General features: G+C 53.6%; 1 protein-coding gene across 1 annotated transcript; it reads right to left on the minus strand.

The window, feature by feature from the left end:
* Positions 1–1402: 1402 nt before the first annotated feature.
* On the minus strand, positions 1403–27691 carry LOC122688481 (liprin-alpha-1-like). Its single transcript, XM_043894497.1, has 9 exons — positions 27681–27691; positions 27045–27209; positions 26316–26390; positions 24811–25007; positions 11086–11112; positions 9056–9287; positions 4195–4346; positions 3197–3368; positions 1403–1799 (listed from the first exon to the last, which is right to left on the minus strand). Exons 2-8 carry the CDS (start codon positions 27153–27155, stop codon positions 3239–3241), a joined length of 924 nt encoding a protein of 307 aa, XP_043750432.1. The 5' UTR covers positions 27156–27209; positions 27681–27691; the 3' UTR covers positions 1403–1799; positions 3197–3238.

A 27691-nucleotide genomic window follows, 5' to 3' on the forward strand; every position in this document is an offset into this window, starting at 1 on the left:
ACTCGCCCAGCAACAGGCCCTTCCCCAGCATCAGACCCGAGTCTAGCATCAGACATTCCCCCAGCCTCAGACCCTAGTCCAGCATCAGAAGTCCCCCATCAGCATGAAGCCCTAGTCCAGCATCAGACACTCAGCCAGCAGCAGGCTCTCCCCGAGCTTCTGACCCTAGTCTAGCACAAGACGTTCTCCCCAGCATCAGACGTACCCCCTCAATATCCGGCCCTAGTCAAGCATCAGACCCTCCCCCAGCATCAGGCCCTAGTCCAGCATCAGATTTTCCCCCTCCCCGCCCCAGCATCAGGCCCTCCTCCCCCAGCATCAGGCCCTAGTCCAGCATCAGACCCTAGTGCAACATCAGACAGTCGCCCAGCAACAGGCCCTCCCCCAGCATCAGACCCTAGTCTAGCATCAGACATTCCCCCAGCCTCAGACCCTAGTCCAGCATCAGAAGTTCCCCCACCCCAGCCTTAGGCCCTAGCCCAGCATCAGGCCCTCCCCAGCATCAGACCCTAGTGCAACATCAGACAGTCGCCCACAAATAGGCCCTCCCCCAGCATCAGACCCTAGTCTAGCATCAGACATTCCCCCAGCCTCAGCCCCTAGTCCAGCATCAGAAGCTCCCCCCACCCCAGCCTTAGGCCCTAGCCCAGCATCAGGCCCTCCCCAGCATCAGACCATAGTGCAACATCAGACAGTCGCCCAGAAACAGGCCCTCCCCCAGCCTCAGACCCTAGTCTAGCATCAGACATTCCCCCAGCCCCAGACCCTAGTCCAGCATCAGAAGTCCCCCTCCCCTCAGCATGAGGCCCTAGTCCAGCATCAGACACTCGGCCAGCAGCAGGCTCTCCCCGAGCTTCTGACCCTAGTCTAGCACAAGACGTTCTCCCCAGCATCAGACGTACCCCCTCAACATCCGGCCCTAGTCCAGCATCAGACCCTCCCCCAGAATCAGGCATGGCAGCCCCACTTGTCTGATGCTCCTGAGCACACTCAGGCAGCCCCCGAGCAGCAGGACAACAGCTCTTGCAGGAGGTGCATCTGTAGGAATCACCTGCGGAGCAGCAGCAGCTGGGGTCTGTTTCAGGTCAAGGAGAGGCGAGGGGGCACTTGCGCAGGAGGCAGCGGTGCTGTGGGCACGCTCCCCAGCTCTGCTTCTCCCCGTGGGGGCTCTGCTCTCCTGCTCTCTCATGGGCCCCAGGGCAGTGTCCTTCCAGATTCATGGTCTCCTTGATATCTCAAGCCCGAGTCCTGAGTTGCGTCCCAGTCTAGCTAGGCAGAGGCCTGGGAACACCCACGCTCAGGGGCTGAAAGGATCCCAGGGGGACAGGCAGGCCCCAGTGGGCGGCGGGGCAGGGGACGAGGGTGGCCCCCCACAGAGGGCCCCGCAGCAGCACTGCAAGGACAGCAGCGATGCCTCAGCTCACTCGGGGACGCTGCCGTCCTAGCACTCAGAGATGTTACCGCTGGCAGCAGCTCTGGGGACGCAGGAAGCCCGGTGAGTGACACCACGCCACTCAGGCCGTGTGCGTGGGCACTGCTGACCACGGCCTCGGTTTTCATTCTGGTTCCAACTGTCCCTCCAAGGGCTGACGGGCTCCTCTTCCGAACGGCACACTTGTTTTCTTTATGTGGGTGAAGGCGTCCCTGCTTGTTTCTGTCCGCACTGTTGTCGCTCATCGTGTGGTTTCCTCGTTACAACCTGTGCTTGCTGCTCTTCCAGTTTAACTTAGGAGCAGCCCTTCTTTTCTGCATCAGCGTTCACGGGGCCTTTCCAGGTGGCGCGAGCTGTAAAGGTCTGCCTGCCAATGTGAGAGATAACGAGATGTGGGTTGGATCCCTGGGTCGAGAAGATGCCCTGGAGGAGGGCATGGCAGCCCACTCCAGCATTCTTGCCTGGAGAATCCCATGGACAGAGGAGCTAGTGGGCTACACTCCCTGGGGTCGCAAAGAGTCAGACACGACCGAAGCAGTTTAGCACACACTCAGGCTTTAGTTCAGTCGCTCAGTTGTGTCCGACTCTTTGGCACTCCGTGGACTGCAGCACTCCGGGCTTTGCTGTCCTTCACTACCTCCTGGAGTTTGCTCAAACTCAAGGCCATTGAGTCAGGGACGCCATAGAACCATCTCATTCCCGTTGCACCCACCAGAGCGGGGGCTGGGGCTCGGCAAAGTGCACGGTCCCACTGCCTGGGTGTGCACCTGCCCTCACCACTCCCTGACCGCGTGACCATCACTGTGTCCTCCTCTGTAAATCGGGAGGTGGCAGCCCCTGCTTGGGAAGGGGCACGCCCAGCATCTGGCATATAATCAATGCACCTTCCATCTCAGCGTTGTCTTTACTAAGACTAGGGATAGCATTGAATAATCTGCTCCTTTTCCTCTCTTGTGTCTTAACTGTGGTCCAGACCACATCTTGTTTCACTTACCCCTGGGTGTATATCCCACACCCAGCACAAACAAGACACTCTACAAATATCTGGCTGAAGAGGCAGGAACATACCCTGTCCTCAAGGAGATGAAGCCGAGAGAGATGGGGGCTTAATGGTAACACTGTGTGGTGAGGAGACCCCAGGAGGACCTGCGTGACTGTGTGGTGGGGCGTGGGCCATGGGCAGAACCCCTGAGGAGCTCCTGGAGATGAGGAAGGTGGCAGGAAGGAGGAGGAGGGCCGTTCCTTGTGCGATGTCCACAGATTGGACCTCACCCCTCACTGATGAGCACTTAGGCCGTTTCCAAACACTTGTCAGTGTTCTGGACGAAACAATCATTGCCCAGCTCCTACTCAATCAACTTCATAGAATATGTTTCTAGCGTTGGAGTATAAACATCTGCTTTATTCATTCCATGCTTCATTCATCCACCCATCGAGCCAGCCATCTCTTCAACCATCCATACACACTCACTAATCCATATTCCACCCACTCATGAATTCCGTCCACCCACCAAGCCAGATATCTCTTCATCCATCCATCCACTCACTAATCCATCCCTCCATCCCTCTACACATAATTCATCCACCCATCCACTCATTAACTCATCAGATCATCTTGGACCCACCGAGAAGATGGATGCCTCCTCCGCTCCTGCTCCCAGGAGGACCCCGAGCGTGAGTGACAGGAGCCTCGTGGGGCAGTGGGGGAGACACAGAAGGGACATGCCTGCAGGCCCTCCTCCCTCTCAACGGGGAAGCACCCACCTGGTCCTAAGGCCTCCCTGCCGGGAGTCCAGGCCGGCCCTTTTACTTCTTGCCAAACAAGCGGCTGATGCAGGACCTGATGCCCTTCTTCTTCGCGGCTTTCTGCAGCGAGTCCTGGCTGATGGTGCTGCTACTGGGGTTGCCCCCGGGGCCGTCCTGAGAGCCGGTCGAGCTTTTGGGAGAGAGAAGGACCTTTAACCGGCACCCTCGTGCAAACACACACCCGTCCTCAAGATCTACTGTTAGAACCGGCCACCCAGCAACACCCGCACCTCAACCTCGAGCACACAGTGGAGGCTCCTTCACCAACCACACTCCACACAACCAGTGCAGGCTCCCGGCCACAGACATCTGCCCCGGGAAGCTGAGAGACCCGGACTGGAGCTCCCCCCGGGGAGGGCTTGACTCCAGGCCAGCTGGTGCAGAGGGCACCTTGACCCTCCCTCAGGGTCTCCGCTTGGCAGGTGACGAGGCTCCCAGAGAAGGCGAGCTCCTCCACTCTGGGCAGCTCCCCCCACCTCCACAGGGTGACCGTCCCCGGCCGTGGCAGCACAGCTGCTGGTCAGGAGACCACACGTGCCCTCCATCGAGTGCTGCCTGGCTGAGGACGGGAGCTTAGCAGGCAGCGGTCTGAATGAGGACAGTGTCAGTCACTGCAGGGGATGGAGTCTCCTGAGAGGAGACCCTTGAGGAAAAGGGAGGGACCCTCAAGAGGGAACCCGAGAGGCACGGGGCCGTCACCCTCAGGAACGCACCCCGGGCAGGGCAGACCTCTAGCAAGAGCAGGAAGAAAGCTCCCACAGCGGGGTCAATCCGTAGAGATGGACGTTTTCTAAAATCAGCGAGGCCACTGAGCTCTTCTCACCCAGCACCTGAAGTTCACCACTAAACACAGGCACCGAACCCAGTGGGATCCCTTTAAAGACATCCTTCTAACTCTTTCAAGAGAAGAGGCGCAGGGCTCCTGAAACTGACGACGAGGCGCGCAGGCCCCTTACTTGCGGGTGTCCCTGACGTCCTCGGGGCCGGCCGTGCGCAGAGCCCCCGTGTGCAGCCGGTCCAGCCGAAGGGACCGTGGCGAGGCAGGGCTCGAGGTTTCACCTTTGATGGTGGTCTCGTCGTCTTCTTCCTCTTCCATTAAAGCAGGCAGCTGAGTGAGACAGGTGTAAAATGGCAGTGTAAAACTGGCTAACGATAGACTGTGTCAGAAAAGGCAACCTCACAGGCTTTACATTATAACCGGAAACTTATATGTAAATCTATTTGGTATGCTTTCCTCCAAGTACAAAAAAAACAAAAAACAAACAAACAAAAAACCACCCTTGTTCCAGCTTAGTGCCATCTTACAGGACTGTCTTGTTCAAGAGAAGCGGGGCGTGGGGCAGCGAGAGCACCCGACTGAGTGCAGACGCCCTGGACGGGAGCCTCCCTGAAGCCGGGCTCCGCCCTCCCTGGAATCCAGCGACCAGACGGCCACGCCGGGCAGGACAGCAGAGCGACGCCAGCACCGTGAACCCTGCATGGCATGAACCGCCCTGATGAAAGGACTCTGCTCATCGCCAGATGCTGCTCAGAAGCACCACTAGCAAGAGGAAGAAGCCTCTCAGCAAAGGCGTCCAGACCCTTCTGTTTGAAGGAGCAAAGGACACAGCTTGTGCCACCCCCCAAGATCATTGGTAGTGACGATGCAGCCACTGGAGCCCAGGACAACAGGGGAAAGACAGAAAAGGTACCTCGCCCGGCATGCGAACACCACGTGTCTGGCTCGTGTTTCTCAGTAACGGACAGACTGGGGGCTGACACTGAAGTGCTCACTCACAGTTCGAGTGTACTTTGCTCACTGTGGTTTACATAGAGCACCCCTAGGTCTTCACTCAGAGATGACCTTGTATGAGACTAGAGAGGTGGGATGGGGAGGGAGATGGGAGGGAGGACCAAAGGGGAAGGGGTATATGTATACCTATACCTGAGTCACGCTGAGGTTTGACAGAAAAGAACACAATTCTGTAAAGCAATTATCCTTCAATTCAAACATAAACCAATTAAAAAAAAAAAAAAAAAGATGTTTCTCCTGGAGTCCCAGCTTTTCCGCTGGTCCTGGGTGTGAGGACAGGAAAGACAGTGGTGGTAACAGTGTGGGGAAGAGATTAACCCCTTCAGGGTCCAGCCAGGTCTCACTAGTACATTTGGGTGTGTGGTTAAGCCAGGGGAAGTTTCAGGAAACAGGCACGGCAAGTATTTTTGTAAACAATGAGTGTGTTGTTTTAACCAACTAACCTGTGCCTTTGTAGTGGGATTCTCTAAAGAATACTGATCCACTGCAGCCCCACAGGAGCTTGGTGACAACAAAGTGACTCAGTGCAAAATACAGCTGAGCCCGTTCAACAGCAGCTGGGTAAACTATGCACCCTCCCCTGATCTCCAACAAGAACCCTCAGGCAACAGAAGGCTACAGAGGCTAGAAATTATCCCCACGGAACTGAACAGGGATCAGTCTCAAATTCAAGGTACAATAAGCCTTTATAAAAATCAGAAAACAACAGAAACAGAGTGGGAAGTGACACGCCTGGGTTGACCGTGGACTCAGGGGAGACAAACACCTGCCTCAAAATCAGGGACCGCGGCCAGCCCCTTCCCCGGGCCTCCTCCTGAGGAAGGCCTCTGGGTCCCCAGCCTGGCCGCCCGCCCCCAGGAGGGAAGCCCGCCCCCCTGGTGCCCACGTGACTAGGATGGGCAGGACCGTGTCCTCACGTAACGGGAGGGCACAGCAGGCCACAGAGCCGGTGAGCGGCACACCCAGGTCACCAGCCCCAGGGCACAGTGCTGCTCCGCAGGGCCCAGCAGAAGGGCTCCCGGGCACTGAGCTGCGTGAACTGGAGCGCGGCTGCCCGAGTCCTGCGGGAAGGTCCCAGGAGTGGTCGGTCAGCAGGCTGGGAGCGGGAGAGGGACCAGGACGGCCAGCCCTCGGGGCACTGGACTCAACAACAGGGGCTCATCCAAGGGACCCGAGGGGAGGGGCAGCGAGCTCCCTCCTGATGCTCCCTCCATCAGGGATGCTGTGAGGGACACGAGGGCCTCTGGAGGAAAGGGGGCGGGACGGCAGCAGGGTTAAGTGTCCAGGCTCTCATCAGACCAGTCCGCACCGCACTGCTGGGTGTGCGAGCCTGGGCACGGGGCCCGGCCTCTCTGAGCCTCAGTGTCCACGTCTGCTGACTGGGGATGACAGCAGCCTGGCCCTCACCTGGGTGTCTTCCAGATGAGATGACAGGCTCGGAAAGCACTCGCCACGCTGCCTGGCACACAGAGGCTCCTGCACGCTGCTACCCCCGTCATTAGACTGCCTTCCCCCAAAGCTACCACCTACGGCTCGGATTCAGCTGTTTCTTTGAATAACACGCTGAGCGGAAATTCCACCGTGGTCCAGACGTTAGGACTTGGCACTCTCACTGCCGGGACACCGGCCTGGTCCCTGGTTGGGGAACTAAGATCCCATAAGCTGTGCAGCACGGCCAAAAAAGAACTGAAGAAAATTTTAAAAATAATCCTATGTCTATTATAAATAAGCATGAGTTGATTAGAAGGTAAACAAGTGGGAGAAAGGCAAACTGTTACAAGAGTCCCCGAATGACCTATTACCAAGAGAACCATCAGCATATTTCAACTGGTGGATGAGTTTCAAAACTTCCATTAAAATGTCAATTATTCACCAGTACATAACCACATAGTGTTCATTCATGTAACACGATAAGGACTCTTTAATACTTCACAGAGAAACAAACGCATGCTATATTATTAAATAGTTAACCTTTCGACGATGCTTCCTTAACTCACTAGGCTGAAAGATGCATGCAAAGAAATGAACAGAAACCAGATTGATTCCAACTCTGATGCTAAAAATTCAAGAAGCGTCAAAGGCAAATACAGTAAAGCAAACATGACGGCAAACATAGAAGTGAGATGAAGACTTAGAGAACATGGAACTGGAAACAGAGCATATTTTTAACCACAGAAGTGAAATGAGCTATTCAAGGTTTACTAGAGAAACACTATAAATTATTACTCAGGAGATACCATTCTATTACAATATCATGATTTATTAAAGCAGAGCATTCTGGTCAGCAAAGGGCCTTAAGAGTTGTCTGTTCTCAGCCAAAATTTGCTATAAGTTAGTTTCCCTTAATAGAAAACACGTTATACTTTAAAGTAGTAATTTCACTGATTAGGAAGTTACCATAATACCTATTTTAAACCTGAACAAATCTAACCACCTATTGGACATTAATGTAAAATCCTTACCTAGAATTTGATATAAAACTTCTCAGAATAAATCCATTAAAGCAGGCATCCCATGAAAATCTGTAAGGAAAGCTAGCATAATAGCAAGTGGAGTCTTCACATCTTATGAACCATAAAAGATACTTTGCACAAGAGTCTAGGAGAGACATTAACCATGCAAAAGCTGATGAGATTTACCGTCTAAACTCCAAGCATCAACACCTAAAGGATATTGGGTCAAAAGACCATTAACTCTACATGTAGAGGAGCATTTCTTCATGGAAGCATAATCTCATTTATGATTACACAGGTTATGTAGTGCATGATCCACCTACACAATGCTTCTAACTCTATAGCGATACACTAACTTTAACTTACTGCTATGCAGGAAAAACACCATTTAATGAGACACGAAGACAAAGCACAAACCAGACTAAGGGGACACAGGACTGATATGACCAGAGCAAGGGGGAAGTTGGCGGAGGGGAGATGGATGTGTGAACTACAGCCTCCAGTGGGGGGGATGGGAGGCTGGAGTCTGGATTGATGACGGCTAAACAGAGAACAGGATGAGTCAGGAAATCAAAACCAATGATGAAAGCAGACACGCCATCAGAAAACTGCACAAGGAGAAAATATTCAGAACTGTTCTTTTACAAATACTTGGAAAGAAATCAAGCATGAAACCACAGAGAAATCGTCCAAGAATTTTAAATATCACCTACTTAGACAATGATACAAATTATAAAACAGTGTGTGAAAAGACCACAAAATGGACCAGTTACCACTTCACATGCATCTAAAATGACCCACAGTTAATTTAATTCTATGCTAACAACGCAGCTCACAGGAAATGGTTGGTAACAGAAAAAAGGGATAATACAAGTGCAGTTTCAAGGCAGAGTGTTGTACACGTGATTCACGGGGTAAACAGCAATGCACTCAGAAACCGAGGTTACACACGAAAGAAAGCTGGCACATGTGCTTTAGAGCCGCACACTCTGTCACCACAAGCCCTAGGGCGTCATCCCTTTCTGAGACTCGGAAGAGTGAGGCAGCCCGACTTCTTCCCTGGGGCCCTGGGGCACCGGGCCTTTAACTGGTTTCATGCGCACAGCTGGCCTGAGGGAGCGGCCAGGCCCATCAACAAGCGGACCAGTTCAGAGTCTTGGTTTTGTTGCCACCGCATGCCCTGCACCCTGCAGCCATGCGTCCCCAATGGAACATGTGCTGCCCGGCTTTCACTCGCCATGAGGGCGGCCTATGGTTACTTTCACGAGGCTGTCTGCTCCCTGACCACAGAAACTTCCCTGCCACTGCCGTGCCCAGCACAGGCCAGGCCCACCGCTCCAGAGGCAGTCTCTGGCTGAGTGCATGATGGCGTGCTAAGCTGGTGGTCCAAATATCAAGACGGATTGGTCCCTGGGCCATTATGGAATGATTAAAGACCAGGCAGTTTTAAAAGTCTTAGACCTCTGAGCATAGTAAATGTACCAGATTTTCTTCTGGGGAGAACATAAAAAACAAAGAAAGAAAAACAGTGTGCTCGGGGAGGCAAGCGGCAGGGAGGAGGTAGATACATACCAGAGTCATGACGCCCAGCCGGTCTCCCTGGAGCTCCGGGCTGTGCCGCCTCCTTCGGGGCGGGGAGCGCTCCCTGCTGGGCGGGCAGGAGCCGGCAAGTGAGGAGGCAGGACACAGGTTGTCGGAGCTCAGGGACTTAAAACACCAAAGGCTGCCTAAGCACGCCCCGCCCGCCCTGCTCTCAGTCTCCTCGGCCCGCTGCTCCGTGCTCTCCTTCTCCTCCTGGATCCACCTAAAAGAGAGCAAAACTCGTCAGCTGCCTTTGTCAGCACAGGAACGTTTCTGGACAACAAATTTGGGCTGGCATTCTGTGTCACGATGAGCAAATTCCGGGAACATTTGCTCATTTCACATCTCGGCTAAAGGGTTTGACTTTCCCTCTTTTGAATACTCTCAAACTTGGAATAACTTCGCACTGAGACTTACAAACTGGCCCTTGGTCATTCACGTTTGATTTGACTTATTTACGCTAACATTCTGACGGGGCCTGGGTGGCGACTCTCTCCCTGTGAGGAGATACCCGAAGTTGAACACCTTCATCTTCCCTGCTCTCAAGGCAGAGGGGCACGTCAGTGCCTCAAGTCTTTTCCACTGGGAATCGGGAACTCTCTATAACCAACACAGCGATTCACAAACAAGCTGGAGTTTCTAAACAAAAGTCCCCAGACCAGATGAAGTGCGGAGGGGATTTTTCTTTTTTAATGGTTGTATGTGTAACAACGCATCACTTGATGAAGTTCTCCACCAGCTTTGTGTGAGTTTCAGGATTCATGTCAATGTGCCACATTCATCTAGAATTCACGCTTCCTGCTCTTCTCCCCTAATGTGTAGTGGATGATTTTATATAGCAGTTTAAATACTCGATGATGCATATAAAATGATTTCCAAAATAAACTACAGGATTCTTGCAGGTCATAACCTCTTCAGCTTCATTCTACCTATAAGTCCTGAAAGTTTCTCACTTGTTAGAGCAAGCTGATAGACAGAATTTACCATTTATGACAAGTCAACTTACTGCCTAAGGAAAATTCACTTTACCTGACAACTTGCTGTAAAAATAAAAATATTCATATGGAACCGTTCCACATTTCCTGCGGGGACAGGGAAAGCCCATCTTTCTGAGCTCTTCTTTGCTCAAACAGGGCGCAGGAAGCAGTCTGTCTCGGCGTCAAAAGTGCAGGCGGCACCACCTGCATTTGCTGGCTGTGCCGTTCACCCCTGCCTTCCCTCCGAGCCCCGCTTGCTCGGCACACAGGCACGGGCACCTAAGCCTGGGCTGACGTGATGAGAACAATCTGAGCAGCAGCTCTGCCTAGTCCTGCGCAGGGTCACCGGCCTGCGGCCACTCAGGACGAGGACCCGGGACAGGGGCGTAGCTGTGCGCGTGTGGCCCAGGCAGGCCTCCGGCCCCCGGACACCCGGCTGCACCCAGACCCAAGGCCCGCTGCTCACCACGAGGAGGGCCTTTGCGTTCTATCCCATTTTGTAAACTGTTACAACTGCCAAGACGGTGTCAGAAGAAAACATCTTAAATATACTGATAAGATGAGAAAAACTCAAACACATGTCTTTGGACCACTGTATTACAACAAGCCAATCTTCACACTGTATTAAGTGAAAAAGGACAATGCAGATCTGAGTGGGAATTTGCCAACCCCCAAACCCCTGCTTTTCTGTTCCAGGTGGCTTTGCACTAGAACGTGGGAGTCTCCGATGGACACAGGTGGGTGAACCCACAGGGCTGGGGGGCACACGGGCCACAGAGGACACCGCCTCGGCACCTCACCCACCTTGGGGCTCAGAGCTGGGGGGGACACCCCACAACACCGCCCCACAGAGTTCTGACACCAGCTGTGGACAGAACGCCCTGCCTGACTGAGCTCTCTCATCAAGGGCGATCTCAGAACTGAGAATCCTTGAAGCAGGCCTGAAGTCAGTTCTCTCATATGGAACACTCAAGACTTCTCGTAGGAGAAGAGAGCTCCTCAGAGAAGCCCACTTTCTGGGGAGCTGAGTTCGGGTGCACCCACCGGATCTCTTCACTGATGGCGTCCAGCTGCTCCTGAAGCGTCACAGGCAGAAGGTCGCCATCGGCCTGCCCGCTGGGCGGCAGCTGATCGGCCGAGCTGAGGAGGGTGACCCCGTCGCCCTCGCCGTCAGACACATCCTCGTCACTCTCGAAGGCATGGGCCCCGGTGGCCACCACGTGGGCCTGCTGTGCGGACTCCCAGTCCTGCTCCCTCTGGCTCTGCACCTGGGAACAAGAGGACCACGGCTCGTCAGCGACATTCAGGACAGCTCTCGTCTGTCAGGAACCGAACACAATTTGACATGCAAGCCCCGACTTTGGATAAATGGCCATGCTTATGAGACACTGCCATCTCTTAAGCGAGAAGTTATGAAGAAACGGGCAGCAGGAGAATCCAGTTCCTAGATGGCCTGCTGATACTCAGGTCTCAGCGTGGACGGAAGGCAATCCTGAGGTTATTCACAAGGGTGGGCTGATGGAGTCAGAGACAAAAACCCAAAATTAAAAACATACATCCATGCCTCCATCAGGCAGGCTGAAGGAAAATAAGAAGGAAAAAATCCTTCAGCTCCGCAGCCGCTGGGTCCACCTCAGCGGTCATCACTTGTACTAGTTCCCCGAGGAGTGCCGTACTCACAGGTTCCCAGGCCTCCGTGTTCCAGGCTGGTCTGAACACGCACAGACAGGAGCGAGCACGGCAGCCGGGGGACTGGAGGGCCAGCCCCCTGCGGCTCTCGTCTCGGGGCACAGGCACTCGGGCTGTTCTGGGGGATAGCCCCTCGCACCGCAATGGCGGCTCTGCCATCAGAGACGCACGGGAGAGTGCCTGCTGGGGCCCGTGCCGCCCTCCCACTCTCACACCTCACACCCTGTTCTCTGCAAGTCTCCCCCCTGTCCGTCTCTCAACCCAGGTCCTGCCTTCTTTCCCAGACATGACCTCAAAGCATCCGAGGGGCAGCCTCGAGGTGCTGGCTGCTGACTACCTGGCCCCCGTGGCCAGAGCCCTCGCCCCTGTCTTCCTCACGACCCCTCCCCAGGGCCTGTTCACCCCCTTCGCTGGCTGCAGGACCACCTCCCATCATCCCTGCTCTGTTCCAGCGAACCAGCTGCCTATGGGTTCACTCCAGCCCGGTCAGCACATCCTCTCCATTCTCTCGCCTTCAAATGGCACAAAGGGAACCAGCAGACTCCTCCTCCAGGGCACCCTGCAGTGCCCACTGGGGGACTCTGAAGGCTGCTTGGGAGAGGCATCTGCTGTCCATATAGCGTATGGTCCATCTACATTATGCCTGTAACTACATAGTGATACACTAACTCTAACTTACTGCTATGCGGGAAAATCACCATTTAATGAGACACGAAGACAAAGCACAAACCAGACGAACGGGACACAGCACTGATACGACCAGAGCAAGTGGGAGGATGCTGGAGGGGAGATGGATGTGTGAACTACAGCCTCCAGTGGGGGGCGGATGGGTGGCTGCGGTCTGGATTGATGACGGCTAAACAGGCAACAGGATGAGTCAGGAAATCAAAATCAATGATGAAATCAGACACACCATCAGAAAACTCCACAAGGAACAATATTCAGAACTGTTTTTTTACAAATACTTGGAAAGAAATCAAGCACGAAACCACAGAGAAATCGTCCAAGAATTTTACATATCAACTACTTAGACAATGATACAAATTATAAAAGCAGTGTGTCAAAAGACCACAAAATTGACCAGTTACCACTTAACATGCATCTAAAATGACCCACAGTTAGTTTAATTCTATGCTAACAACACAACTCACAGGAAATGGCTGGTAACGGAAAAAATGGATAATACAAGTGCAGTTTCAAGTAGAGTGTTGTACACGTGATTCACGGGGTAAACAGCAATGCATTCAGAAACCTAGGCTACACAGGCAAGAAAGCCGGCACATGTGCCTTAGAGCCGCACGCTCTTTCTCCAGAAGCCCTAGGGCATCATCCCGTGTGGAGACGCGGAAGAGTGAGGTAGCCCGACTTCTTCCCTGGGGCCCTGGGGCACCGGACCTTTAAATGGTTTCACGTGCACAGCTGGCCTGAGCATGCGGCCAGGCCCATCAGCAAGCGGACCAGTTTAGAGTCTTGGTCCTGTTGCCACCGCATGCCCTGCACCCTGCAGCCAGGTGTCCCCGATGGAACATGTGCTGCCCGGCTTTCACTCGCCATGAGGGCGGCCTATGCTTACTTTCACGAGGCTGTCTGCTCCCTGACCACAGAAACTTCCCTCCCGCTGCTGTGCCCAGCACAGGCCAGGCCCACCGCTCCAGAGGCAGGCTCTGGCTGAGTTCACGATGGCTTGCTAATCCGGTGGTCCAAATATGAAGCCTAATTGGTCCCTGTGCCATTATGGAATGATTAAAGGCCAGGCAGTTTTAAACGTCTTAGACCTCTGAGCGGAGCAAATGTACCTGATTTTCCTCTGGGGAAAAACAGAAAAAACATAGGAAGAAAAATAGTGTGCTCGGGGAGGGATGCGGCAGGGAGGAGGCAGACACTTACCGGAGTCATCACGCCCAGCCGGTCTCCCTCGCGCTCCAGGCTGTGCTGCCTCCCTCGGGGCGGGGAGCGCTCCCTGCTGGGCGGGCAGGAGCCAGCAAGTGAGGAGGCAGGACACAGGTTGTCGGAGCTCAGGGACTTAAAACGCCGAAGGCTGCCTAAGCGCGCCCCGCCCGCCCTGCTCTCAGTCTCCTCGGCCCGCTGCTTCGAAATCTTCTTCTCCTCTAAGATCCACCTAAAAGAGAGCAAAACTCGTCAGCTGCTTTTGTCAGCACAGGAACGTGTCTGGACAACAAATCTGGGCTGGCATTCTGCGTCACGATGAGCAAATTCTGGGAACATCTGCTCATTTCACATCTCGGCTAAAAGGTTCGACTTTCCCTCTTTTGAATATTCTCAAACTTGGAATAACTTAGCACTGAGTCTTACAAACTGGGCCCTGGTCATTCACGTTTGTTTTGACGTATTTATGCTAACATTCTGATGGGGCCTGGGTGGAGACTCTCTCCCTGTGAGGAGATACCTGAAGTTGACCACCTTCACCTTCCCTGCTTTCAGGGCAGAGGTGCATGTCAGTGCCTCAAGTCTTTGCCACTGGGAATCGGGAACTCTCTATAACCAACACAGCGATTCACGAACAAGCTGGAGTTTCTAAGCCAAAGTCCCCAGACCAGATGAAGTGCTGAGGAGATTTTTCTTTTTTTAAGGTTGTATGTGTAACAACACATCACTTGATGAAGTTCTCCACCAGGTTTATGTGAGTTTCTGGACTCATGTCAATGTGCCGCATTTACCTAAAATTCACGCTTAGTGTTCTTCTCCCCTAATGTGTAGTGGGTGATTTTAAATAGCAGTTTAAATACTCGATGATGTATATAAAATGATTTCCAAAATAAAATACAGGATTCTTGCAGATCATAACCTCTTCAGCTTCATTCTACCTATAAGTCCTGAAAGTTTCTCACTTGTGATAGCAAGCTGATGGACAGAATATACATTTATAACAAGTCAACTTATTGTCTAAGGAAAATTCACTTTACCTGACAACTTGCTGTAAAAATAAAATATTAATAAGGAACTGTTCCGTAATTCCTGCGGGGACAGGGAAAGCCGATCGTTCTGAGGTCGTCTGAGCTGAAACAGGGCCCAGAAGCAGTCTGTCTCGGCATCAAAAGTGCAGGCGGCACCACCTGCGTTTGCTGGCTGTGCCGTTCAACCCTGCCTTCCCCCCGAGCCCCGCGTGCTCGGCACACAGGCACGGGCACCTTAGCCTGGGCTGACGTGACGAGAACAATCTGAGCAGCAGCTCTGCCTGGTCCTGTGCACGGTCACCGGCCTGCCGCCACTCTGGACGTGGACCCGGGACAGGGGCGTAGCTGTGCGGGTGTGGCCAAAGCAGGCCTCAGGGCCCCCGGACACCCGGCTGCACCCAGACCCAAGGCCCCCTGAGCACCACGAGGCGGGCCATTGCGTTCTATCCCGTTCTGTAAACTGTTACAAATGCCAAGACGGTGTGGGAAGAAAACATCTTAAATATACTGATGAGATGAGAAAAACTCAAACACATCCTTGGACCCCTGTCTTACAACAAGCCAATCTTCACACTGTATTAAGTGAAAAAGGACAATGCAGATCTGAGTGGGAATTTGCCAACCCCCAAACCCCTGCTTTTCTGTTCCAGGTGGCTTTTCACCAGAACGTGGGAGTCTCCTAGGGACACGGGAGGGTGAACCCTCTAGAGGGCTGGAGGGCACACGGGCCGCAGAGGACACCGCCTCGGCACCTCAGCCACCTGGGGGCTCAGAGCTGGAGGGATCACCCCACAACGACGCCCCACAGAGTGCTGACACCAGCTGTGGACAGAACGCCCTGCCTGACTGAGCTCTCTCATCAAGGGCGATCTCAGAACTGAAAATCCTCGAAGCAGGCCTGAAGTCAGTTTTCTCACTATGGAAAACTCAGACTTCACGTAGGAGAAGACAGCTCCTCAGAGAAGCCCAGGTTCTAGGGAGCTGAATTCGGGCGCACCCACCGGATGTCTTCGTTAATGGCGTCCAGCAGCTCCTGAATCATCACAGGCAGAGTGTCTGCATCGGCCTGCCCGCTGGGCAGCTGATCGGCCGAGCTGAGGAGGGTGACCTTGTCGCCCTCGCCTTCAGACACATCCTCGTCACTCTCGAAGGCCTGGGCCACGGTGGCCACCACGCGGGCCTGCTGCGCGGACTCCCAGTCCTGTTCCCTCTCGCTCTGCACCTGGGAACAAGAGGACCACGGCTCGTCAGCGACATTCAGGACAGCTCACGTCTATCAGGAACCGAACACAATTTGATATGGAAGCCCCGACTTTGGATAAACGGCCATGCTTATGAGACACTGCCATCTCTTAAGCGAGCAGTACTGAAGAAATGGGCAGGAGGAGAATCCAGTTCCTAGATGGCCTGGTGACACTCAGGTCTCAGCGTGGACAGAAGGCAATCCTATGAGGTTATTCACAAGGGTGGGCTGATGGAGTCAGAGACAAAAACCCAAAATTAAAAACAGTCCATGCTTCCATCAGGCAGGCTGAAGGAAAATAAGAAGGAAAAAACACTTCAGCTCCCCAGTCGCTGGGTCCACCTCAGCGGTCATCACTTGTACTAGTTCCCCGAGGAGTGCGATCCTCACAGGTTCCCAGCCCTCCATGTTCCAGGCTGGTCTGAACACGCACAGACAGGAGCGAGCAGGGAAGCCAGGGGACTGGAGGGCCAGCCCCCTGCGGCTCTCGTCTCGGGGCACAGGCACTCGGGCTGTTCTGGGGGATAGCCCCTTGCACCACAAGGGCGGCTCTGCCATCAGAGATGCACGGGAGAGTGCCTGCTGGGGCCCATGCCGCCCTCCCGCTTTCACACCTCACACCCCTCTCTCGGCAAAGTTCCCCCCTGTCCGACTCTCAACCCAGGTCCTGCCTTCTCTCCCAGACATGACCTCAAAGCATCTGAGGGGCAGCCTCGAAGTGCTGACTGCCGGCTACCTAGCCCCCGTGGCCAGAGCCCTCGCCCCTGTCTTCCTCATGACTCCTCCCCAGGGCTGGGCCACCCCCTTCGCTGGCTGCAGAACCACCTCCCATCATCTCTACTCCATTCCAGCGAACCGACTGCCTATGGGTTCACCGTATCAGCCCGGTCAGCACATCCTCTCCGTTCTCTCGCCTTCAAATGGCACAAAGGGAACCAGCAGACTCCTCCTCCAGGGCACCCTGCAGTGCCCACTGGGGGTCTCTGAAGGCTGCTTGGGAGAGGCATCTGCTGTCCATATAGTGTATCATCCATCTACATTATGCCTGTAACTACATAGTGATACACTAACTCTAACTTACTGCTATGCGGGAAAATCACCATTTAATGAGACACGAAGACAAAGCACAAACCAGACGAATGGGACACAGCACGGATATGACCAGAGCAAGGGGGAGGATTGGGGAGGGGAGATGGATGTGTGAACCACAGCCTTCGGTGGGGGGGGGGGGGGGCGGTGGGAGTCTGGGGTTTGCATTGATGATGGCTAAACAGACAACAGGATGAGTCAGGAAATCAAAACCAATGATGAAAGCAGACACACTATCAGAAAACTCCACAAGGAAAAATATTCAGAACTGTTGTTTTTTACAAATACTCAGAAAGAAATCAAGCATGAAACCACAGAGAAATGGTCCAAGAGTTTTAAATATCAACTACTTAGACAATGATACAAATTATAAAACAGTGTGTCAAAAGACCACAAAATGAAAAAAAAAAGACCACAAAATGGACCAGTTACCATTTCACATGCATCTAAAATGACCCACAGTTAATTTAATTCTATGCTAACAACGCAGCTCACAGGAAATGGGTGGTAACAGAAAAAAGGGATAATGCAAGTGCAGTTTCAAGGCAGAGTGTTGTACACGTGATTCACGGGGTAAACAGCAATGCACTTAGAAACCTAGGCTACACAGGCAGGAAAGCTGGCACATGTGCCTTAGAGCCGCATACTCTGTCACCAGAAGCCCTAGGTGGTCATCCCGTGTTGAGACGCGGAAGAGTGAGGCAGCCTGACTTCTTCCCTGGGGCCCTGTGGCACCGGGCCTTTATCTGGTTTCACACCCACAGCTGGCCTGAGCTCGCGCCTAGGCCCATCAGCAAGCGGACCAGTTCAGAGTCTTGGTTTTGTTGCCACCGCATGCCCTGCACCCTGCAGCCACGCGTCCCCGATGGAAAATGTGCTGCCCGGCTTTCACTCGCCATGAGGGCGGCCTATGGTTACTTTCATGAGGCTGTCTGCTCCCTGACGACAGAAACATCCCTGCCACTGCCGTGCCCAGCACAGGCCAGGCCCACCACTCCAGAGGTAGGCTCTGGTTGAGTTCATGATGGCATGCTAAGCTGGTGGTCCAAATATGAAGCCTAATTGGTCCCTGTGCCATTATGGAATGATTAAAGACCAGGCAGTTTTAAAAGTCTTAGACCTCTGAGCGTAGCAAATGTACCTGATTTTCCTCTGGGGAGAAAGAGAAAAAACAAAGAAAGAAAAACAGTGTGCTTGGGGAGGGATGCGGCAGGGAGGAGGCAGACACTTACCGGAGTCATCACGCCCAGCCGGTCTCCCTCGCGCGTCAGGCTTTGCCACCTCCCTCGGGGTGGGGAGCGCCCCCTGCTGGGCGGGCAGGAGCCGGCAAGTGAGGAGGCAGGACACAGGTTGTCGGAGCTCAGGGACTTAAAACGCCGAAGGCTGCCTAAGCGCGCCCCGCCCGCCCTGCTCTCAGTCTCCTCGGCCCGCTGCTTCGAAATCTTCTTCTCCTCTAAGATCCACCTAAAAGAGAGCAAAGCTCGTCAGCTGCCTTTGTCAGCACAGGAACGTTTCTCGACAACAAATTTTGGCTGGCATTCTGCGTCACGATGAGCAAATTCCGGGAACATCTGCTCATTTCACATCTCGGCTAAAAGGTTCGACTTTCCCTCTTTTGAATATTCTCAAACTTGGAATAACTTCGCACTGAGACTTACAAACTGGCCCCTGGTCATTCACGTTTGATTTGACTTATTTACGCTAACATTCTGATGGGGCCTGGGTGGAGACTCTCTCCCTGTGAGGAGATACCTGAAGTTGACAACCTTCACCTTCCCTGCTCTCAGGGCAGAGGTGCACGTCACTGCCGCAATTATTTTCCCCTTGGAATCAGGAACTCTCTATAACCAACACAGCGATTCACAAACAAGCTGGAGATTCTAAACAAAAGTCCCCAGACTAGATGAAGTGCGGAGGGGATTTTTCTTTTTTAATGGTTGAATATGTACAAACACATCACTTGATGAAGTTCTCCACCAGCTTTGTGCGAGTTTCTGGATTCATGTCAATGTGCCGCATTCACCTAGAATTCACGCTTACTGCTCTTCTCCCCTACTGTGTAGTGGATGATTTTATATAGCAGTTTAAATATTCGATGATGCATATAAAATGATTTCCAAAATAAACTACAGGATTCTTGCAGGTCATAACCTCTTCAGCTTCACTTCTACCTATACGTCCTGAAAGTTTTTCACTGGTGATAGAAAGCTGATGGACAGAATTTACCATTAATAAGAAGTCAACTTACTGCCTAAGGAAAATTCACTTTACCTGACAACTTGCTGTAAAAATAAAAATATTCATATGGAACCATCCCATATTTCCTGCGGGGACGGGGAAAGCCCATCTTTCTGAGCTCTTCTTTGCTCAAACAGGGCGCAGGAAGCAGTCTGTCTCGGCGTCAAAAGTGCAGGCGGCACCACCTGCGTTTGCTGGCTGTGCCGTTCACCCCTGCCTTCCCACCGAGTCCCGCGTGCTCGGCACACAGGCACGGGCACCTTAGCCTGGGCTGACGTGACGAGAACAATCTGAGCAGCAGCTCTGCCTGGTCCTGCGTGGGGTCACCGGCCTGCGGCCACTCTGGACACGGACTCAGGACAGGGGGGGTAGCTGTGTGGGTGTGGCCCAGGCAGGCCTCGGGGCCCCCGGACACCTGGCTGCACCCAGACCCAAGGCCCCTTGAGCACCACGAAGCGGGCCTTTGCGTTCTATCCCGTTTTGTAAACTGTTACAACTGCCAAGACGGTGTCGAAAGAAAATATCTTAAATATACTGATGAGATGAGAAAAACTCAAAACACATGTCCTTGGACCCCTGTCTTACAACAAGCCAATCTTCACACTGCATATTAAAAAGGACAATGCAGATCTGAGTGGGAATTTGCCAACCCCCAAACCCCTGCTTTTCTGTTCCAGGTGGCTTTTCACCAGAACGTGGGAGTCTCCTAGGGACACGGGAGGGTGAACCCTCTAGAGGGCTGGAGGGCACACGGGCCGCAGAGGACACCGCCTCGGCACCTCAGCCACCTGGGGGCTCAGAGCTGGAGGGATCACCCCACAACGACGCCCCACAGAGTGCTGACACCAGCTGTGGACAGAACGCCCTGCCTGACTGAGCTCTCTCATCAAGGGCGATCTCAGAACTGAAAATCCTCGAAGCAGGCCTGAAGTCAGTTTTCTCACTATGGAAAACTCAGACTTCACGTAGGAGAAGACAGCTCCTCAGAGAAGCCCAGGTTCTAGGGAGCTGAATTCGGGCGCACCCACCGGATGTCTTCGTTAATGGCATCCAGCAGCTCCTGAATCATCACAGGCAGAGTGTCTGCATCGGCCTGCCCGCTGGGCGGCAGCTGATCGGCCGAGCTGAAGAGGGTGACCCTGTCGCCCTCGCCGTCAGACACATCCTCGTCACTCTCGAAGGCCTGGGCCACGGTGGCCACCACGCGGGCCTGCTGCGCGGACTCCCAGTCCTGTTCCCTCTCGCTCTGCACCTGGGAACAAGAGGACCACGGCTCGTCAGCGACATTCAGGACAGCTCACGTCTATCAGGAACCGAACACAATTTGACATGGAAGCCCCGACTTTGGATAAACGGCCATGCTTATGAGACACTGCCATCGCTTAAGCGAGCAGTACTGAAGAAATGGGCAGGAGGAGAATCCAGTTCCTAGATGGCCTGGTGACACTCAGGTCTCAGCGTGGACAGAAGGCAATCCTATGAGGTTATTCACAAGGGTGGGCTGATGGAGTCAGAGACAAAAACCCAAAATTAAAAACATTCCATGCCTCCATCATGAAGGCTGAAGGAAAATAAGAAGGAAAAAACACTTCAGCTCCCCAGTCGCTGGGTCCACCTCAGCGGTCATCACTTGTACTAGTTCCCCGAGGAGTGCCGTACTCACAGGTTCCCAGGCCTCCGTTCTCCAGGCTGGTCTGAACACGCACAGACAGGAGTGAGCAGGGCAGCCAGGGGACTAGGGCACTAGGGCCACAGGCACTCAGGCTGTTCTGGGGGATAGCCCCTCGCACCGCAAGGGCGGCTCTGCCATCAGAGACGCACGGGAGAGTGCCTGCTGGGCCCGTGCCGCCCTCCCACTCTCACACCTCACACCCTGTTCTCTGCAAGTCTCCCCCCTGTCCGACTCTCAACCCAGGTCCTGCCTTCTTTCCCAGACATGACCGGAAAGCAACCGCGGGGCAGCCTCGAGATGCTGGCTGCCGACTACCTGGCCCCTGTGGCCAAAGCCCTTGCCCCTGTCTTCCTCACGACCCCTCCCCAGGGCCTGGCCACCCCCTTCGCTGGCTGCAGGACCACGTGCCATCATCCCGGCTCCGCTCCAGCGAACCAGCTGCCTGTGGGTTCACCCCTATCAGCACGTTCAGCACATCCTCTCGGTTCTCTCACCTTCAAATGGCACAAGGGAACCAGCAGACTCCTCCTCCAGGGCACCCTGCAGCGCCCCCTGGGGGTCTCTGAATGCTGCTTGGGAGAGGCATCTGCTGTCCATATAGTGTATGATCCATCTACATTATGCCTGTAACTGCATAGTGATACACTAACTCTAACTTACTGCTATGCGGGAAAATCACCATTTAATGAGACACGAAGACAAAGCACAAACCAGACGAACGGGACACAGCACTGATATGACCAGAGCAAGTGGTGTGATGCTGGAGGGGAGATGGATGTGTGAACTACAGCCTCCGGTGGGGGGGGATGGGAGGCTGGAGTCTGGATTGATGATGGCTAAACAGGCAACAGGATGAGTCAGGAAATCAAAGCCAATGATGACGGCAGACACACCGTCCGAAAACTCCACAAGGAGAAGATATTCAGAACTGTTCTTTTACAAATACTTGGAAAGAAATCAAGCATGAAACCACAGAGAAATCGTCCAAGAATTTTACATATCAACTTCTTTGGCAATGATACAAGTTAGAAAAGCAGTGTGTCAAAAGACCACAAAATGGACCAGTTACCACTTCACAGGCATCGAAAATGACCCACAGTTAATTTAATTCTATGCTAACAACACAACTCACAGGAAATGGGTGATAACAGAAAAAAGGGATAATACAATTGCAGTTTCAAGGCCGCGTGTTGTACACGTGATTCATGGGGTAAACAGCAGTGCACTCAGAAACCTAGGCTACACACGCAAGAAAGCCGGCACATGTGCTTTAGAGCCGCACACTCTGTCACCAGAAGCCTTAGGGCCTCAGCCCGTTCTGAGACTCTGAAGAGTGAGGCAGCCCGCCTTCTTCCCTGGGGCCCTGGGGCACCGGGCCTTTAACTGGTCTCACACGCACAGCCAGCCGGAGCGCATGGCCAGGCCCATCAGCAAGCGGACCAGATTAGATTCTTGGTTCTGTTGCCACTGCATACCTTGCACCCTGCAGCCAGGTGTCCCTGATGGAACATGTGCTGCCCAGTTTTCACTCGCCAGGAGGGCGGCCTATGGTTACTTTCATGAGGCGGTCTGCTCCCTGACCACAGAAACTTCCCTGCCACTGCCGTGCCCAGAACAGGCCAGGCCCACCGATCCAGAGGCGGGCTCTGGCTGAGTTCATGACTGCGTGCTAAGCCGGTGGTCCAAATATCAAGACTGATTGGTCCCTGTGCCATTATGGAATGATTAAAGACCAGGCAGTTTTAAAAGTCTTAGACCTCTGAGCGGAGCAAATGTACCTGATTTTTTTCTGGGGAAAAACAGAAAAAACAAAGAAAAACAGTGTGCTCGGGGAGGGATGCGGCAGGGAGGAGGCAGACACATACCGGAGTCAGGACGCCTAGCCGGTCTCCCTGGAGCTCCGGACTGTGCTGCCTCCTTCGGGGCGGGGAGCGCCCCCTGCTGGGCGGGCAGGAGCCGGCAAGTGAGGAGGCAGCACACAGGTTGTCGGAGCTCAGGGACTTAAAACGCCGAAGGCTGCCTAAGCGCGCCCCGCCCGCCCTGCTCTCAGTCTCCTCGGCCCGCTGCTCCGTGCTCTCCTTCTCCTCCTGGATCCACCTAAAAGAGAGCAAAACTCGTCAGCTGCCTTTGTCAGCACAGGATCGTGTCTGGACAACAAATTTGGGCTGGCATTCTGTGTCACGATGAGCAAATTCCGGGAACATCTGCTCATTTCACATCTCGGCTAAAAGGTTCGATTTCCCTCTTTTGAATATTCTCAAACTTGGAATAACTTCGCACTGAGACTTACAAACTGGCCCCTGGTCATTCACGTTTGATGTGACTTATTTACGCTAACATTCTGACGGGGCCTGGGTGACGACTCTCTCCCTGTGAGGAGATACCTGAAGTTGACAACCTTCACCTTCCCTGCTCTCAGGGCAGAGGGGCACGTCAGTGCCCCAAGTCTTTTCCACTGGGAATCAGGAACTCTCTATAACCAACACAGCGGTTCACGAACAAGCTGGAGATTCTAAACAAAAGTCCCCAGACCAGATGAAATGCTGAGGGGATTTTTCTTTTTTTAAGGTTGTATGTGTAACAACGCATCACTTGATGAAGTTCTCCACCAGCTTTGTGCGAGTTTCTGGATTCGTCAATGTGTCGCATTCACCTAGAATTCACGCTTCCTGCTCTTCTCCCCTAATGTGTAGTGGGTGATTTTAAATGGCAGTGTAAATACTCGATGATGCCTATAAAATGATTTCAAAATAAAATACAGGATTCTTGCAAGTCCTAACCTCTTCAGCTTCATTCTACCTATAAGTCCTGAAAGTTTCTCACTTGTGATAGCAAGCTGATGGACAGAATTTACCATTGATAAATCAAGTCAACTTACTGCCTAAGGAAAATTCACTTTACCTGACAACTTGTCGTAAAAATAAACATATTAATATGGAACCGTTCCATATTTCCTGCGGGGACGGGGAAAGCCCATCTTTGTGAGGTCGTCTGAGCTGAAACAGGGCCCAGGAAGCAGTCTGTCTCGGCGTCAAAAGTGCAGGCAGCACCACCTGCGTTTGCTGGCTGTGCCGTTCACCCCTGCCTTCCCCCCGAGCCCCGCGTGCTCGGCACACAGGCATGGGCACCTCGGCCTGGGCTGACGTGACGAGAACAATCTGAGTAGCAGCTCTGCCTGGTCTTGTGCGGTGTCACTGGCCTGCGGCCACTCTAGACACGGACCCGGGTCAGGGGCTTAGCTGTGCCGGTGTGGCCCAGGCAGGCCTCGGGGCCCCCGGACACCCGGCTGCACCCAGACCCAAGGCCCGCTGCTCACCACGAGGTGGGCCTTTGTGTTCTAGCCCGTTCTGTAAACTGTTACAACTGCCAAGACGGTGTCTAAAGAAAACATCTTAAATATACTGACGACATGAGAAAAAAACTCAAACACATGGCTTTGGACCCCTGTCTTACAACAAGCCAATCTTCACACTGTATTAAGTTAAAAAGGACAATGCAGATCTGAGTGGGAATTTGCCAACCCCCAAACCCCTGCTTTTCTGTTCCAGGTGGCTTTTCACTAGAACGTGGGAATCTCCGATGGACCCGGGAGGGTGAACCCTATGGGCTGGAGGGCACACGGGCCACAGAGGACACCGCCTCGGCACCTCACCCACCTTGGGGCTCAGAGCTGGGGGGGAAACCCCACAACGCCCCCCACACAGAGGGCTGACACCAGCTGTAGACAGAACGCCCTGCCTGACTGAGCTCTATCATCAAGGGCGATTCAGAACTGAAAATCCTTGAAGCAGGCCTGAAGTCAGTTCTCTCACTATGGAACTCTCAGACGTCTCGTAGGAGAAGACAGCTCCTCAGAGAAGCCCAGGTTCTGGGGAGCTGAGTTCGGGCGCACCCACCAGATGTCCTTGTTGATGGCGTCCAGCGGCTCCTGATACATCACAGGCAGAGTGTCGGCATCGGCCTGCACACTGGGCGGCAGCTGACCGGCCGAGCTGAGGAGGGTGACCCCGTCGCCCTCGCTGTCAGACACATCGTCGTCACTCTCGAAGGCCTGGGCCACGGTGTCAACCACGCGGGCCGGCTGCGTGGACTCCCAGTCCTGCTCCCTCTGGCTCTGCACCTGGGCACGAGAGGACCACGGCTCGTCAGCGACATTCAGGACAGCTCATGTCTATCAGGAACCGAACACAATTTGACATGGAAGCCCCGACTTTGGATAAATGACCATGCTTATGAGACACTGCCATCTCTTAAGCGAGAAGTTATGAAGAAACGGGCAGGAGGAGAATCGAGTTCCTAGATGGCCTGGTGACAGTCCGGTCTTAGCGTGGACGGAAGGTATCCTATGAGGTTATTCACAAGGGTGGGCTGATGGAGTCAGAGACAAAAACCCAAGATTAAAAACATACATTCATGCCTCCATCAGGCAGGATGAAGGAAAAAAAGGAAAAAATCCTTCAGCTCCGCAGCCGCTGGGTCCACCTAAGCAGTCATCATTGTACTAGTTCCCCGAGGAGTGCGATCCTCACAGGTTCCCAGGCCTCCGTGCTCCATGCTGGTCTGAACACGCACAGACAGGAGCGAGCAGGGCAGCCAGGGGACTGGAGGGCCAGCCCCCTGCGGCTCTCCTCTCGGGGCACAGGCACTCGGGCTGCTCTGGGGGATAGCCCCTCGCACCACAAGGGTGGCTCTGCCATCAGAGACGCACGGGAGAGTGCCTGCTGGGGCCCGTGCCGCCCTCCCACTCTCACACCTCACACCCCTCTCTCTGCAAGTCTCCCCACTGTTCGACTCTCAACCCAGGTCCTGCCTTCTCTCCCACACATGACTTCAAAGCATTCGAGGGGCAGCCTCGAGGTGCTGGCTGCCGGCTCCCTGGCCGCGTGGTCACAGCCCACGCCCCCTGTCTTCATCACGACTCCTCCCCAGGGCCTGACCTCCCCCTTTGCGGGCTGCAGGACCACCTGCCATCATCCCGGTTCCGCTCCAGCAAACCGGCTGCCTATGGGTTCACCCCCATCAGCCCGGTTAGCACATCCTCTCGCTTCTCTCACCTTCAGATGGCACAATGGGAGCCAGCAGACTCCTCCTCCAGGGCACCCTGCAGCGCCCACTCGGGGTCTCTGAAGGCTCCCTGGGAGCGGCCTCTGCTGTCCCCCTCCTGCCTGGTCTCCAGCTCTCTGCAAGCAGGTGCTGTGCCCCATGTCACCAAGCCTCCTCTCCTCCTTGCCCACCCCGCCGCCCTCCTACATGTCTCTCCCTGGCTCCAGGCCCCACCCTCCCTGCGGTTATTCCTCAGGCCCTTGCGCCCCATTTCAAAGATAAATAACATCTGATATCCACCACTACAGCCTTCATACTTTTTGAAAATGAAAGTACACAAATGACGAACCCTTAACTGAATTGCACGATGACTGTCCAAACTCACCTGTTTGTGTGCGGTCCTTAATTCCTCTTCTAAGGAACTACACCTTTCGAGAGCGTGTCGCAGTTGCTCTCTCAACTGAAATAAAAGGGTCCGAATCACTGTGTGTTGATGTGTGTACATACGTTAGTGCACTTCTTATTCTACCCTCACCTGATTCCATGGCTACTGTAACAGAATACCTTTAATGTCTCTCATTGACCTTAAGGTGAAGAAAATCTGCTTACTAACAGCTTTAAATTCTCAGTTTCCGAGGAAAAAACTGTTATCCTAAAAGAACTGTATTACCCAGTTTTTAATTGCAAATTGATATACAGAATAAAAAAAAACCTTGAGGCATTTATGCCAACTAATACTTTTTAACTGGGCGCTTCCCAGGTGTCTCAGTGGTAAAGAATCTGCCTGCCAATGTGAGAGGGCAGGTTCGATCCCTGAGTCGGGAAGATCCCCTGGACTAGGAGATGGCCACCCACTCCAGTATTCTTGCCTGGGAAGCCCCATGAAGAGAGGAGCGTGGTGGGCTACGGTCCACAGGGTCGCAAAGACTCGGACATGTCTGAGCATGTACTCAGGCAACGCTCTTTAACCATATAAAACTCTGAGTTCTTACAGAAAAACCTGTATTTACAAGAATTCAAGAAGCTCAAAAGTCAACTAGTTCCATAAATACACGCATCGTCCACCTAACCAGGCAGCAAATGTACAAATCCAGGACGGCCGCGGGGCTGGTACCTTCTCGTCCAGGGCCTTGTGGTGCTCAAAGAGCAATCTCAGCGCCCTGAGCAGCTCCACCTCGCTGGTCATGCTGGCTGGGGACTGCGCCTGCTGCGGGCCCGCCGTCATCCCGAGGGACGGCACATACCGGGAAACCAGGATCTCCAGGTGTTCCAGCAGCAGCTGCAAGGCGGGGCCAAAGGAGCACCTTCAACCTCACACTTGAATTCAGGGCCGAGAACGCCTCTCAGCTTCACGCTAAGGCCAAAACCATGCTAAGGCACGTCGGAATCCCGCCAGTTCAGTCTGAAGTTAGAGTGGACTTCCCCAGTGTCCCAGGAGTTAACACTCCACACTTCTGCAGGGCTCATGGGTTTTAATCCCTGGTCGGGGAACTAAGATCCCACACAAACTGCAGCATGGACAAAAATGGAAGGTAAGAGAACTCTCCCCTCAAATGTACTAAAATTACATTAGCTCTCATCATAAATTTGAAGCAAGGTATGAGAACCCCAAACTGATCCACCTCGGTCTGCTCAGTGGGAAGATGTGAAAAATGACTTGAAAACCAGACAGACTTTAAAGACAGCAACACGGAGCCCAGTGGTGACCTCCGCGGGGCACAGGTCAACACGTGAGACTCCGCCTACTGACCCTGGTGTTGT

Source organism: Cervus elaphus, chromosome 33 (assembly GCF_910594005.1).
Source record: "Cervus elaphus chromosome 33, mCerEla1.1, whole genome shotgun sequence".
Lineage (NCBI taxonomy): Eukaryota > Metazoa > Chordata > Mammalia > Artiodactyla > Cervidae > Cervus > Cervus elaphus.